Below are 12102 nucleotides of genomic sequence, written 5' to 3' on the forward strand. Positions count from 1 at the left end.
ATTCGATAGAACTCAAATTGGAAGGGTTCTGCAGAGACACTCCACAGAGCACCTGAATGAAGCTTGCAGGCCACAGTTTGGGAACCCCTTCTCTAGGAGATTTTTCTTATATCTAATAATAATAATAATAATAATTTATTATTTATACCCTGCCCATCTGGCTGAGTTTCCCCAGCCACTCTGGGCGGCTCCCAATCAGTGTTAAAAACAGTACAGTGTTACATATTAAAAACTTCCCTGAACAGGGCTGCCTTAAGATGTCTTCTGAATGTCAGGTAATTATTTATCTCTTTGACATCTGCTGGGAGGGCGTTCCACAGGGCGGGTGCCACTACCGAGAAGGCCCTCTGTCTGGTTCCCTGTAGCCTTGCAATGAGGGAACCGCCAGAAGGCCCTCGGCGCTGGATCTCAGTGTCCGGGCTGAACGATGAGGGTGGAGACACTCCTTCAGGTATACAGGACCGAGGCCGTTTAGGGCTTTAAAGGTCAGCACCAACACTTTGAATTGTGCTCGGAAACGTACTGGGAGCCAATATCTACCCTGATGTTTAGCTTTCTGAATTCAGTGAGACTTACTCCTAAGAAAGCATGTGAAGCTAGCAGCCTTAATCAGGCAATGGTTCCAATTAGAAAGATCTTAAAACATAAATCGAGGATCTTAGCCCACAGAAATATAATACGAATACTAAGCTATTTACATCTATTTTTTAAAAATCATGTAAATCTTGTAATCACATGGCACTATGGCCAACTGCAGGCCACATGACCCGGAAACTGTACGCCAGGTCCCTCAGCCAATAAAGCAAGATGAGCGCTACAACCCCAAAGTCAGTCACGACTGGACCTAATGGTCAGGGGTCCCTTTACCTTTATGGCCAACTGATGAACAAGTGGTAGGATTTATTTACTTACTTTGTATATCAAAATGCCCACAGGAAAATGCTTTGACAAAGAAAAGAAAAGAAAAGAAAAGAAAAGAAAAGAAAAGAAAAGAAAAGAAAAGAAAAGAAAAGAAAAGAAAAGAGAAAAGAAAAGAAAAGAAAAGAAAAGAAAACCTAAATAAAAACAGCAGTTTCATCACTGTGTTTAAGGTTAACTGGAGGATATTCACAAAGATAACTATTTTTACATTCTGTGTCTTCAGAAATGAGTCAGTTTGTTAGACTAGATGAAGTCTGCATCTAAACTAAAGGCAATGGTTACAATGCAAATATAAACACACAGTGATGTTGCATACCATTGTGAATAATAGCGCAAGAGAGGCCTTTGTCGCCGAAAGAGACATCAGGGTTTCACTCCAGCAAATGCCTATCATAGAGGGGCACAGAACTATCACTTGGGTCTCCGCACTGCAGGTCCTTGCAATGGTAGACTTCATAGGTGTCTTCATAGAGCCCACAGAAAATCATACAACTGAGATTCTTTCTATATACATACATCCCCAAGAATTGGAGTCAAGAGTCTGGGAAAGCCTTTATGATAGAGTCGTAAGCAGGAGGTGGTGTTTGTGTTGAGTTGGAGACACGAAGACTATTATTGGACCAGTGGAACTCGGGACGAGATAGGCTGTTGGTGGTGGTCCCAGTAAGTGTGGTGATGGTGGTGGCGGCGGCTGGTACCAACGTAATCAGCTGACTCTCCGTTTCTACAGGAAGCGGGGGGCTCTGCAGGAAGGGATGAAATGTTGAGGCTCGGAAGCTTGATTTCCTTGGGAAGGAGTTGGCCTGCTCCAAGGAAGCTTGCCTTTGGAAGGTCAGGCTGGCCAAGCTGAGGTTACTGCGGCGTTCGCAGCTGCTGTTGCGATAAAATCCTGGCCTGCTGGCAGAAGATCCACGAGAAGCTCTGGGACGCCGGCTAGAAGATGAGGTGCTCCACTGGGAAATATGGGCACTGGCTCTGCGACCAGAGAGGCAAGCCAGCAATGCCCAGATTACACCTCCGATCACAAGTCCAATGACCATAGAAACGGAAAATGCTATTATCATATGATCTAAAACAAAAGAAGTAAAATGGGGTGAATATTTCAGGGAATCATATAATTGTAGAGTTGGAACGGACCCTGAGGGCCATCTATTCCAATGAAAAAAAATACAACAACTCTACTAAAATGTGTGGGAGGATAAAAGCTTTATTTTGTGCATCAATGGAGCTTGTACTTCTCATATACAATGCCATCCTAAGCATGTTGACTGAGCTGTAAGTCTAAAATCAAATGGACTTTTGAAGTGTGTTCAACACTGCTGACTGAGATAGACCAAACAGAGTACAAGATTTATCACTTCAATTTTGCATAACTTTAGTGGTTAGTTTTCACATTATTTATCAATTAAGAAAATAAGGTCAGTGTGTTCACAAACTTCTGTATTCACAAACTATATTATTTTGAATGTATCTCTGTCCTTGTTTAAGTAGAAAATTTGCCTTCATTTGTTTTGTAAAGGTTAATCTTTTTTTAAAGCAATAAAAAAATGCTTTGTGGCTTTTTCTGTAATCAAATAAATTGTATGAAATACATAAAATATGAAATATGAAATAAATAAAAATCAGTCCTCCCTTTGAGAATGTGTCCAATTGCACAGTGGCATTCCCCACACACATCAAGTTTGTACTCCGTAAGAAAGTAAGACTGTTCTGCTGAACAAGCCCTTCAGTTAGAAGAACAATATTGCCATTTAAAACATGCCTTGAGTTAACAGTTGAGGTAAATAAATTTTGCCTTTGATGTGAAGAATTTCCAGGAAAGCTAAATCATGTGAATAAGTGTGGCAAAATTTATCAGGAGTGTGATTTCACACATCTCTAGATCAGAGAGTGTGGCAGAGAGTAAGCTAGCCATCTGTTGCAGAAAATAAAACCAAAATAATATTGTTGCATCTTTTTATAACAAGAACAACAGACTCTGCAATTTTTCCTTAGAATGATCAATATAGCCATATAGTGTAAGTATATTGCCCTCTGCTGGAAAACTACATAAATGAATATATCAGTTTCACAGCCCAACACTCCCCCACCCCTGCCAGTCCACACAGCCATTAAAAAGAGAATAAGAGGGGGGGGATATTACCAGAAATTTAACACATTTAGTAGGATTTTGAACCCTTACATGACCACTCTTACATAACAATTCATTTCACAAGGTTTCCTTGTGAAGGTAGCTACAAAAACTGTTGAAACCAAATTGGCAATCTCAATAAAGAAGGCATTTATGACTCTGACTGTAAATTTCTCTTTGGTTCTTCTGGGTATATTTGAATTTCTGCTCATTTCTTTTTCATATCTAGGCTTGGATGTGTATTTGTTGATATATTTCTTTAGAAATATTTGGCCAGCTGTTGTAGGAAGGTGATATGTATTATTTCCAAAATATATTTCCCCATGGTAATCCACCACAATTATTACTACCAAATGTCAACTTTGCACCAGGAAAAGTCTTTGTGACCAGTTTCTTTCCTGTGCCTTTCAGCAACAGCTTGATATTAGTTGATGCTAATTGTTGCCATTAAAAACTTGCCCTGTGATTCCCGCACACCATGCTGCTCTCAGAGCCACAAAAACTGGCTGGCCAGATAAGTACTGCCTGTTTTGGGACCACAGTTGATGGCAATGCTCCAATCATTTCAACTCCCATGGGGAAGTTTCAGAAGGTACTCTCTCCTTCTTCTTATGTTGCTGCGGCTCTGTAACGTGCCAAGCTACATTCCCCCATCCTAAAAAAGTATTAAAGGTACAAGAAACTGACTATTATATATTTTGCTGCTCTGCTATGGTGTTAGGCACAGAAAGACATGTTAGGTCCCAGGACATGGTCTAAGCAGGGGCGGAGGAGGAAGGGGTGTGTGGTGGGTGCAGTCTGACCTGGGTGTCACCACTGAGGGAGGTGACAAAATGCCAGGCAGCACTCACTGCAGGGCCTGCAGCACACCCAAGCCACACGTCTCTTCTGGGAGAGACATGGTGGCTTGGGCGCACGCAGCCTCCGCGCTGCCCAAACGGTCCGCCCGCTGCCTCCCCTCCAGCTATAGGGCAACTGAGTGGGAGGAGGCTGGCAGACTCTGGAGGCCCCACGGTGCACCTCACACTGCCCCTATGGGAGGCTTGCCCCGCCGCTGGGTCTAAGCCACCCTGCTGAAGCTAAGCAGGTCAAGGTCTGACAATTCAGGGAAATGTCTGAGATCCTGAACTCCTCAGGCTGTTGACTAAATGCGCAGGCTTATTTTAATAATATAATAATAATAATAAATTTTATTTATATCCCGCCCTCCCCAGCTGAGCCGGGCTCAGGGCGGCTAACAACAATCAAATAAACAATCAAATAATCATACATTCTAAAAATATTTCATTATAAAAATTAGTTAAAATCAAATTGATGGCAACCGATTAAGCAAAATTTTGTGCAGGTTGCCAGAGGAGGGAGTCAGGCTGCACCCTGACCAAAGGCCTGGCGGAACAACTCTGTCTTGCAGGTCCTGCGGAAAGATGTCAGGTCCCGCAGGGCCCTAGTCTCTTGTGACAGAGCATTCCACCAGGTTGGAGCCGCAGCCGAGAAGGCCCTGGCTCTAGTTGAGGCCAGCCTAACCTCTCTGAGGCCTGGGACCTTGAGGATGTTATTATTTGCAGACCGTAGGTTTCTCTGTGGGGCATACCAGGAGAGGCGGTCCCGTAGGTACGAGGGTCCTAGGCCGTATAGGGCTTTAAAGGTTAAAACCAGCACCTTAAACCTGATCCTGTACTCCACCGGGAGCCAGTGCAGCTGGTACAGCACCGGATGAATGTGATCTCGCAGCGAAGACCCCGTAAGGAGTCTCGCCGCGGCATTCTGCACCCGCTGGAGTTTCTGGGTCAGTCTCAAGGGCAGCCCCACGTAGAGCGAGTTACAATAATCCAGTCTGGAGGTGACCGTCGCATGGATCACAGTGGCTAGGTCAGGGCGAGAGAGATAAGGGGCCAACTGCTTAGCTTGGCGGAGATGGAAAAATGCCGCCTTTGTTATAGCTGTAATCTGCGCCTCCATAGAGAGGGAGGTATCGAAGATTACACCCAAACTCTTAACGGACGGTGCTGGCACTAATTGCACCCCCGCAAGAGATGGGAGTTGCCCCCTCGATCCCATATCGTCCCGCCCCAGCCAGAGGACCTCTGTCTTCGAAGGATTTAACTTCAACCGGCTCCCATGTAACCATCCAGCCACAGCTTCCAGACATCTGGTCAGTGTGTCTGGGGCCGAGTTAGGATGGCCATCCATCAACAGATAGAGTTGGGTGTCATCAGCATACTGATGGCAACCCAGCCCAAAACTCCGGACAAGCTGGGCGAGGGGGCGCATAAAGATGTTAAAAAGCATCGGGGAGAGAATCGCACCCTGAGGCACTCCACACACCAAGGAGTGACGCGATGACAATTCCCCCCCAAGCGCCACCCTCTGTCCCCGATCAGAGAAACGAGCGCAGCCATTGAAGGACTGTGCCCTGGATCCCCACGTCGGCAAGGCGGTGGTCCAGGAGTTCGTGATGGACCATGTCAAAGGCTGCTGACAGATCTAAAAGAATCAGCAGCCCCGACCCGCCTCGATCCAGCTGCCTGCGGAGATCATCTGTTAGGGCGACCAGAGCCGTCTCGGTCCCATGACCAGCACGGAAGCCGGACTGGAATGGATCCAAAGCAGATGTTTCATCCAGAAACCTACCAAGCTGTTCAGCAACCGCTCTCTCAATCACCTTACCCAGGAATGGAAGATTCGAGACCGGGCGGTAATTGGATAGATCTAAGGGATCTAGTGATGTTTTCTTTAAGAGCGGACGCACCACTGCCTCCTTCAGTTCCCCTGGGAATATCCCGGTGCCAAGGGACAAATTGATGATATCCCCCAGGGGGGCCCGCAGAAATTTTACAGTTCCTCACTTGCCTGCTTAACAGTTACATGCAGATGCAGAATGGTAATCTTGTTCCCTGAACTTGCTTTTCCCCTAGTCTTCCTCCTGTAATTCCTGGGTTGGACTACACTACAGCTAGCCCAGTGCATTCTGGAAATATGGTCTGGATCAGCCATAAACATGGCATCCCTCTTTCCCTGCTACATGCGAAATCACAAGCATAATTGAATATTCACAGCACTTGAAAACACTTCTACCACAACTGTACAAGAAAAAACACATTGAGCTCCATGATGGAAGAAGATTAAGATAAATGTTGTCAGTAAACAGCTGTTACTGAAATTGTCAGAGATGAAAAGCTACTTTCTTAGAGTTTCAGTAGATACTCAAAATAAGGCACTTAACCATTTGAAACCTGAATCATTACAGCAGAATTATTTTTAAAATAAGCTAATTATGTCATGAGGTAGTTACCTACCTGTATTACCGATGTTTCTATAGTACTGAAGTGGTCATAAGCCATTTCTGTAATGTTACCCTTTCTTATCCCCCCCCCATAAAGAATAAGTGATCATATGCAATATAGTAGATAATAATAATAATTACGATTCCAGAAGGCAATTAGACAGTAAGAGGGGACAATAACATCACCCAGACCTAGGTGCGGCTTGATTTATGACTTTTGTTCATATTCAAAATTATATGAGGTGGACATTTCAGTTTCCTGTAGTTGTTGGTTACCCACCAATCAGCATGGCTTTTGCAAAGTTGGCAAGCCTGATGCCTGATGTGGAGCCAAGTTGCTTCAGGTGTTCCTTACAAAAAACGGAAATTCAGCAGACATTGCAATCAGCAAAATATCCTGTAACATTTGCAGAATGCATTAAAAATTTGGTCAACAAAACTTTGGCTTTGTGACTGGGAAAGATGTAGCTGAGAAGAAAGGCTGTGCATTTGTTTATTTTAACATTATACATTGAACTCCGACTTCCTTTTCCTGCCATATGTGAACAAATATTTCCAGCACATTTACAATATGCTGGTTTCAGCAGCAATGTGAATGACGGGTGGATTTCTGTTATTAGTATAATGAATATGGCACAGTATTCCTCCCACTACATTTTGACTGCTACTTTTGTCACCAAAAAAAAAAAATAATGGGTAACTACTTTACCCTTTAAAGGTAAAGGTAAAGGGACCCCTAACCATTAGGTCCAGTCATAACTGACTCTGGGGTTGCGGCGCTCATCTCGCTTTACTGGCCGAGGGAGCCAGCGTACAGCTTCCGGGTCATGTGGCCAGCATAACTAAGCCACTTCTGGTGAACCAGAGCAGTGCACGGAAATGCCGTTTACCTTCCCGCCAGAGCAGTACCTATTTATCTACTTGCACTTTGACATGCTTTCGAACTGCTAGGTTGGCAGGAGCAGGGACCGAGCAACAGGAGCTCACCCCATCACGGGGATTTGAACCACCGACCTTCTGATCGGCAAGTCCTAGGCTCTGTGGTTTAACCCACAGCGCCACCCACGTCCCTATACTTTACCCTTTAGAAATTGACAAAACTCCTAATTGTTCAGGTGGGTAAATTGCTCTGGACTCTATCACTCTGTTACTGGGTTCATCCCTCTTTAAAGGTCCCAGATGCATGTTTTGTTCCCAGGGAAATTAAGGGTTAGCTCAAGCCCAAAAACTGATTTAGGTCCCAAATATCTGCAAGATTGCCTCCTTCCCTACAGACCCTCAGCAGAGAGTCCCTCATGGTATTTTCCAAAGTGTTTCCGGAAAGGGTATGTGGCTCTACTTCCAACAAGCCTCTACCCTAGTCCAGAATATCTTGACTGCAGAATAGAGAGAAGTGCATACACCAGTGAAGGACTTGGGGCTTTCAAATTTCAGTGATTCCCTGTGCAATGCCAAAATTAGTTCCCCACCCCTGCCTCTCACCTTCCTTTTCTTGTTGTGGCATTCCCCTCTTGACTCAGTGCCCAGTGCAGGCAAACGAGTTGAGCTCCCCTAAATCCACCTCTGCAAACACATTTTTCCCACTCTCCATTTTATATGCACAGCAACCCCATGAGGAAGGTTGGGCTGACGGACAGAGACAGGCTCAAAGTCACCCAGTGGACTTCATTACCAAGGGAGGATTTGAACCCTTGTCTCCCAGGTCCTAGTCCAACTCTCTAAAAGTTTGGGCTCTATGCCTCCCTGGGTAGCATACTGACTGAATCCATGTTTCTCCTCGAACCTAAGATAATCACATTTGCTGTTGATACCTCTGATCTCAAAACTCCCATGCCTTTAGGACAGTAATTCTCAAACTGCTCCAGATCCAGTGCTGGGTTTACGTATAAGCTAAGCAAGCTTTAGCTTAGGGCCCCACTCTCTTTGGGGGGCCCAAAAAAAATTAAAAGAAAAAAATGATGTACATTTCTAAAATATAAGATAAAAAACAAATAAAATAGAACCTACATACAGCAACAGTGTTTTTTGTTGTGTAGGCTACTATGATGTAAATATCCCTGCCTGCTAGCCTGCTCCCTTAAATATCACTGGTTTGCTCATTTCTATGTACAGTGGTATCTTGGTTTGCATATGTCTTAGTTTGCATACATTTTGGATTACAAACACGTCAATTCCGGAAGTGTGTGTCCCAGTTTGCAACCTTTTTTGGGGGGGGATTACAACCCTTTCTTCTTCTTCTTCTTCTTTTTTGGAGGCCCCACTGGTGAAAGCGTGCCTTGGGTTACAACCTGTTTTGGTTTACAAACGGACCTCCAGAACGGATTGTGGTTGTAAACCAAGGTACCACTGTATAGGCTGCCTACATTCTGCATGTGTGTCAGGGAACACAGGAGGGAGCCAGGGGGATACAGAGAGCTTCTGACACTTCTGAGGAGCAGCGCCTCCTTCAACGGTGGGGAAAGCCACACCTCCAGTGGAGCAGGGGGGGAAGGGGGCAACCAAGCGAGGGGAGGGCTCGAAGATGCTGCTGAGAGCCCAAGCGCCTCACCTAGCCCAGCTATCCAGGAAGCAGACATGCCGTTTCCATCACCTAGCCTGCACAGAGGAGTGAAACATAAGGAGGGGAGGCAGAGATTTGGGGTATCTAAGTTCTTATGTTGGGGGAGAAGCCGGAAGGGGCCACTCACAGAATCTGCAAGTGACTAAGACGGACATGAACTTTGTGGTTCTACACTGTAAATAGTTTGCACCAATAAAACCTGAAAAAGACAGGACAGAGTCCTGCCTGGTTACTCACGAGCAGCCAGCACCTGACAGCGTGCAAATGGCTTTAGATACCTATTAGGTCCATAAATTTCCATAAAGGAGGCATGTCCAACTCCCAAGAGACTACGATCTTCTCTCACTATAAAAATAATGGCAGTGATCTACCCATTGGATTGACCAAAGTTGTTGAGCTTTCTTTGAGGAGATTTGGGGGGGGGGGATTGACTACGATCGACCACAGACACCCCGTGATTGACCCGTAAATCGTGATTGACAGGTTGGACATGACTGCCATATAGCATATATTTGACACAAAACACCAGCTGCAATTTGTTGTTGACAAAGGACAGCTGGACATATAAAGGGCCCCATTAACTTCAGTAACTTAGGGCCTCATCAGATCTAAATCCGGCCTGTCCAGATCCCTGAAGGATATGTGATGCTGGGGATGGGGGGCTCCTCTCCCAAAACGAAGGAGAATCTGCATGAGGGAAGCACTATCCTCAAGGAGGCAGCCACCAGAGAAGTGAGAACTTCACAAAGATAAGGGCCCCAAACAAATGTCTCTGTGGGATGGGAGCATCATTTAACAGTTTATGGTGGAAGCACACTGCCCATGTTTCTTGACATCATCTCACTTGACACTTAAATAGACTTATGTCAAGGGAAAACAGGGCAGGCTGTTCCTGTTTCACAGTTCATGCTAAAGTAGCTGGAATGCCTGATGCTATTGCCATAGGGGAGGGGCTGTGCTTTTTCCATATCCTGGGGTTTGAAAAAGAAATGAATGTTCTATGTTGATCTAGTAGAATAATAGTAATGAGGATGTCAGTAAGCCCAGGAATGTGGAAAAACTTGCCCCAGTCTAGAAAACCAAGCAAGCACACACACACACACACACACACACACACACACACACACACACACCTTCTTTATAGTATTGAAAAATGTAACCAGGGCTGGTAGTAATTCTGGACTTAGCGTTTAATGATCAAAAATCCTTAGTCAAACCTCTCAACAAAGTTTTCTTAATAACTGGCTGATTCTTTCCTCAGAAAGCAAAACAATAATAAATAGTGTATAGTTTTTCTCATGGTTGTTAAAATGTTGAACGCATTCAATGAAACTTGACAGGGAAAATGGGATAGCAAAATATTAGGGTTTACCATGTTTGCAGATATGCCTGTTTTAAAATATACTGTAAAATATTATAACAAAAGTGTATAATGAACACGTTAGAAAGAGATCATCTAATGGACAACATAATAGTATCACAGAGACAGAATTCAGAGAGAATATAAAAATGAAAATAATTATAAGTCACATAATGATATGTACTTACCCCAGAAATTACTCGGCAATAAGTTGTCAGGACTGGTGTTGTTGGCATCCATGGTATTCCAAATTGTCAAAATAATGAAAATATCCACAGTGGAACACTTGGTGTATATTAGAAAGTTGACTTGGAAAAGAACGTCCTTACATATTCCCTCAGATTGTTCTGTTTGCATGAAAGGAAATCAGTGTATCACATTTCCTGCTTTTATACTCAAATTAGCAACTGTTTGCCTTATCTTAGATTGCCACATGGTTCCTGAGACAGGGGGACGATTTCCTTCTCGTCATTTCCTTGGCTAGGCAGTGAATAATTCAAGAACAATACTTCATCCCCCTGAGTTCTGCTTGTTATTGGATCAAGCTCATCCCTAAAATAAAGAGGAGAGTTACTTTTCCTTTTCCAGCATTTCTGTGCACAGAGAGCCTCACCCTGCATTCCTAACTATTCAAAAGCACACACATGGGCAACTTGTTTGTACATTAGGAATTCATGACTGGACATCTCTAAACTTGGTGTGGTGTTGCACTTTTCAGAAAGGTGTTCTGTTGTTTCTCAGCCCAGGACAAACTGCTGGTACTAACCATTAAAGCTCCAAAGATAGTGTCCTCCCATATATTCCATCCTGGACCCAAAGATAATCTTCAGAGGCCCTTTCTCTGGGCACCATCACCAAATGAGGTGATGTGAATGGGTGCCATTTTGGTGGTGCCGTTCCAGTTGTGGGATGCTCTCCCCAGAGAAGTTCACTTGATACCTATGCCCTGATCATTTTGGCAGCTCACTTTGCCTCAGTATGTTCTGTTCTGTTCTGTTTGTTTGTTTGTTTGTTTGTTTGTTTGTTTAAAAAAACACATCCAGTCCTTTTTAGACCTTGGGCACTACAAATTTTGCTCTGCTTTAATCTAATGTTGTTTGAATTGATGTTTGTTTTTTTTATGTTCATGTTCCTGCAGCTGTTGCTTTAAATAAATATTAATGGCTTTAAAGAACATTTAAACACCTTCCACAGAACTTATTGCTAATAGGCAGTATAACAAATGCTGAAAATGAAGAGTACAACTTCAACATTATTTTAGTTGCATTTTTGACACTGTTCCCTAAAGAAAAGGAAATACCCAGACTTCCATCCTCATTCATGCTTCTTTCTTACTGTAAACAAGAAAACAGAATGGGAGATTCAGGTCTGATCTGCATACCTCCTCAATTCCCCAGAAGCAACAAAGCTAACCCTTGACTCTTGATGTCTCCCAGCTCTTAAGGAAAAGAGCAGAAGGGAGAATAGGTGTTGACTTTTGTTGCTGCTGGATGCCCAGACCTGCTTCCTGATCACTGTCCCACTCCTCTGAATAGGGAGCCTGGTATATTCACTGAAAGAGGTGAAGCCCACCTTTTGCTAGCATTGATATGGATTGTCCATTCCATGCATTTTTTTATTTTAAAAAATCTGCAGCTCTCCACATTAGTTAGAGGCCAGATTGAGCGGCCTGAACCCACATATTTGCTGGCCTGAACCCAGCAAGGCAAGCCCAGGGTGTTTTGCATTCAGAGGCAAAACCAAAAATGCCACCCACTGCTGCCTCCTCTGCAGCTATTAAAAAACAGCTATATGAATATGTATAATAATAATGGAAACTTGTAGAAAAGCAGTTTAGAAAAACAGTA

At 44.0% G+C, this 12102-nt stretch overlaps 1 protein-coding gene across 2 annotated transcripts in view; it reads right to left on the minus strand.

Moving 5' to 3' along the window:
- Window positions 1-10627, minus strand: part of MYCT1 (MYC target 1) — a 47381-nt gene extending 36754 nt beyond the window's left edge. The window contains exons 1-2 of one of the 2 annotated variants that reach the window (XM_082215354.1): window positions 10444-10625; window positions 533-1990 (exon numbers count right to left, since the gene is read on the minus strand). In XM_082215354.1, the coding sequence (XP_082071480.1) occupies window positions 1455-1990; window positions 10444-10612 (705 nt within the window). In that variant the 5' untranslated portion in view covers window positions 10613-10625 and the 3' untranslated portion in view covers window positions 533-1454. Of the gene's footprint in view, window positions 1-532; window positions 1991-10443 lie in introns of those variants that run through there. The other variant, XM_082215355.1, reaches the window with a different exon arrangement.
- Window positions 10628-12102: the final 1475 nt, after the last annotated feature.

The sequence above is a fragment of the Podarcis vaucheri genome (assembly GCF_965113315.1).
Source record: "Podarcis vaucheri genome assembly, chromosome: 3".
Taxonomy (NCBI): domain Eukaryota; kingdom Metazoa; phylum Chordata; class Lepidosauria; order Squamata; family Lacertidae; genus Podarcis; species Podarcis vaucheri.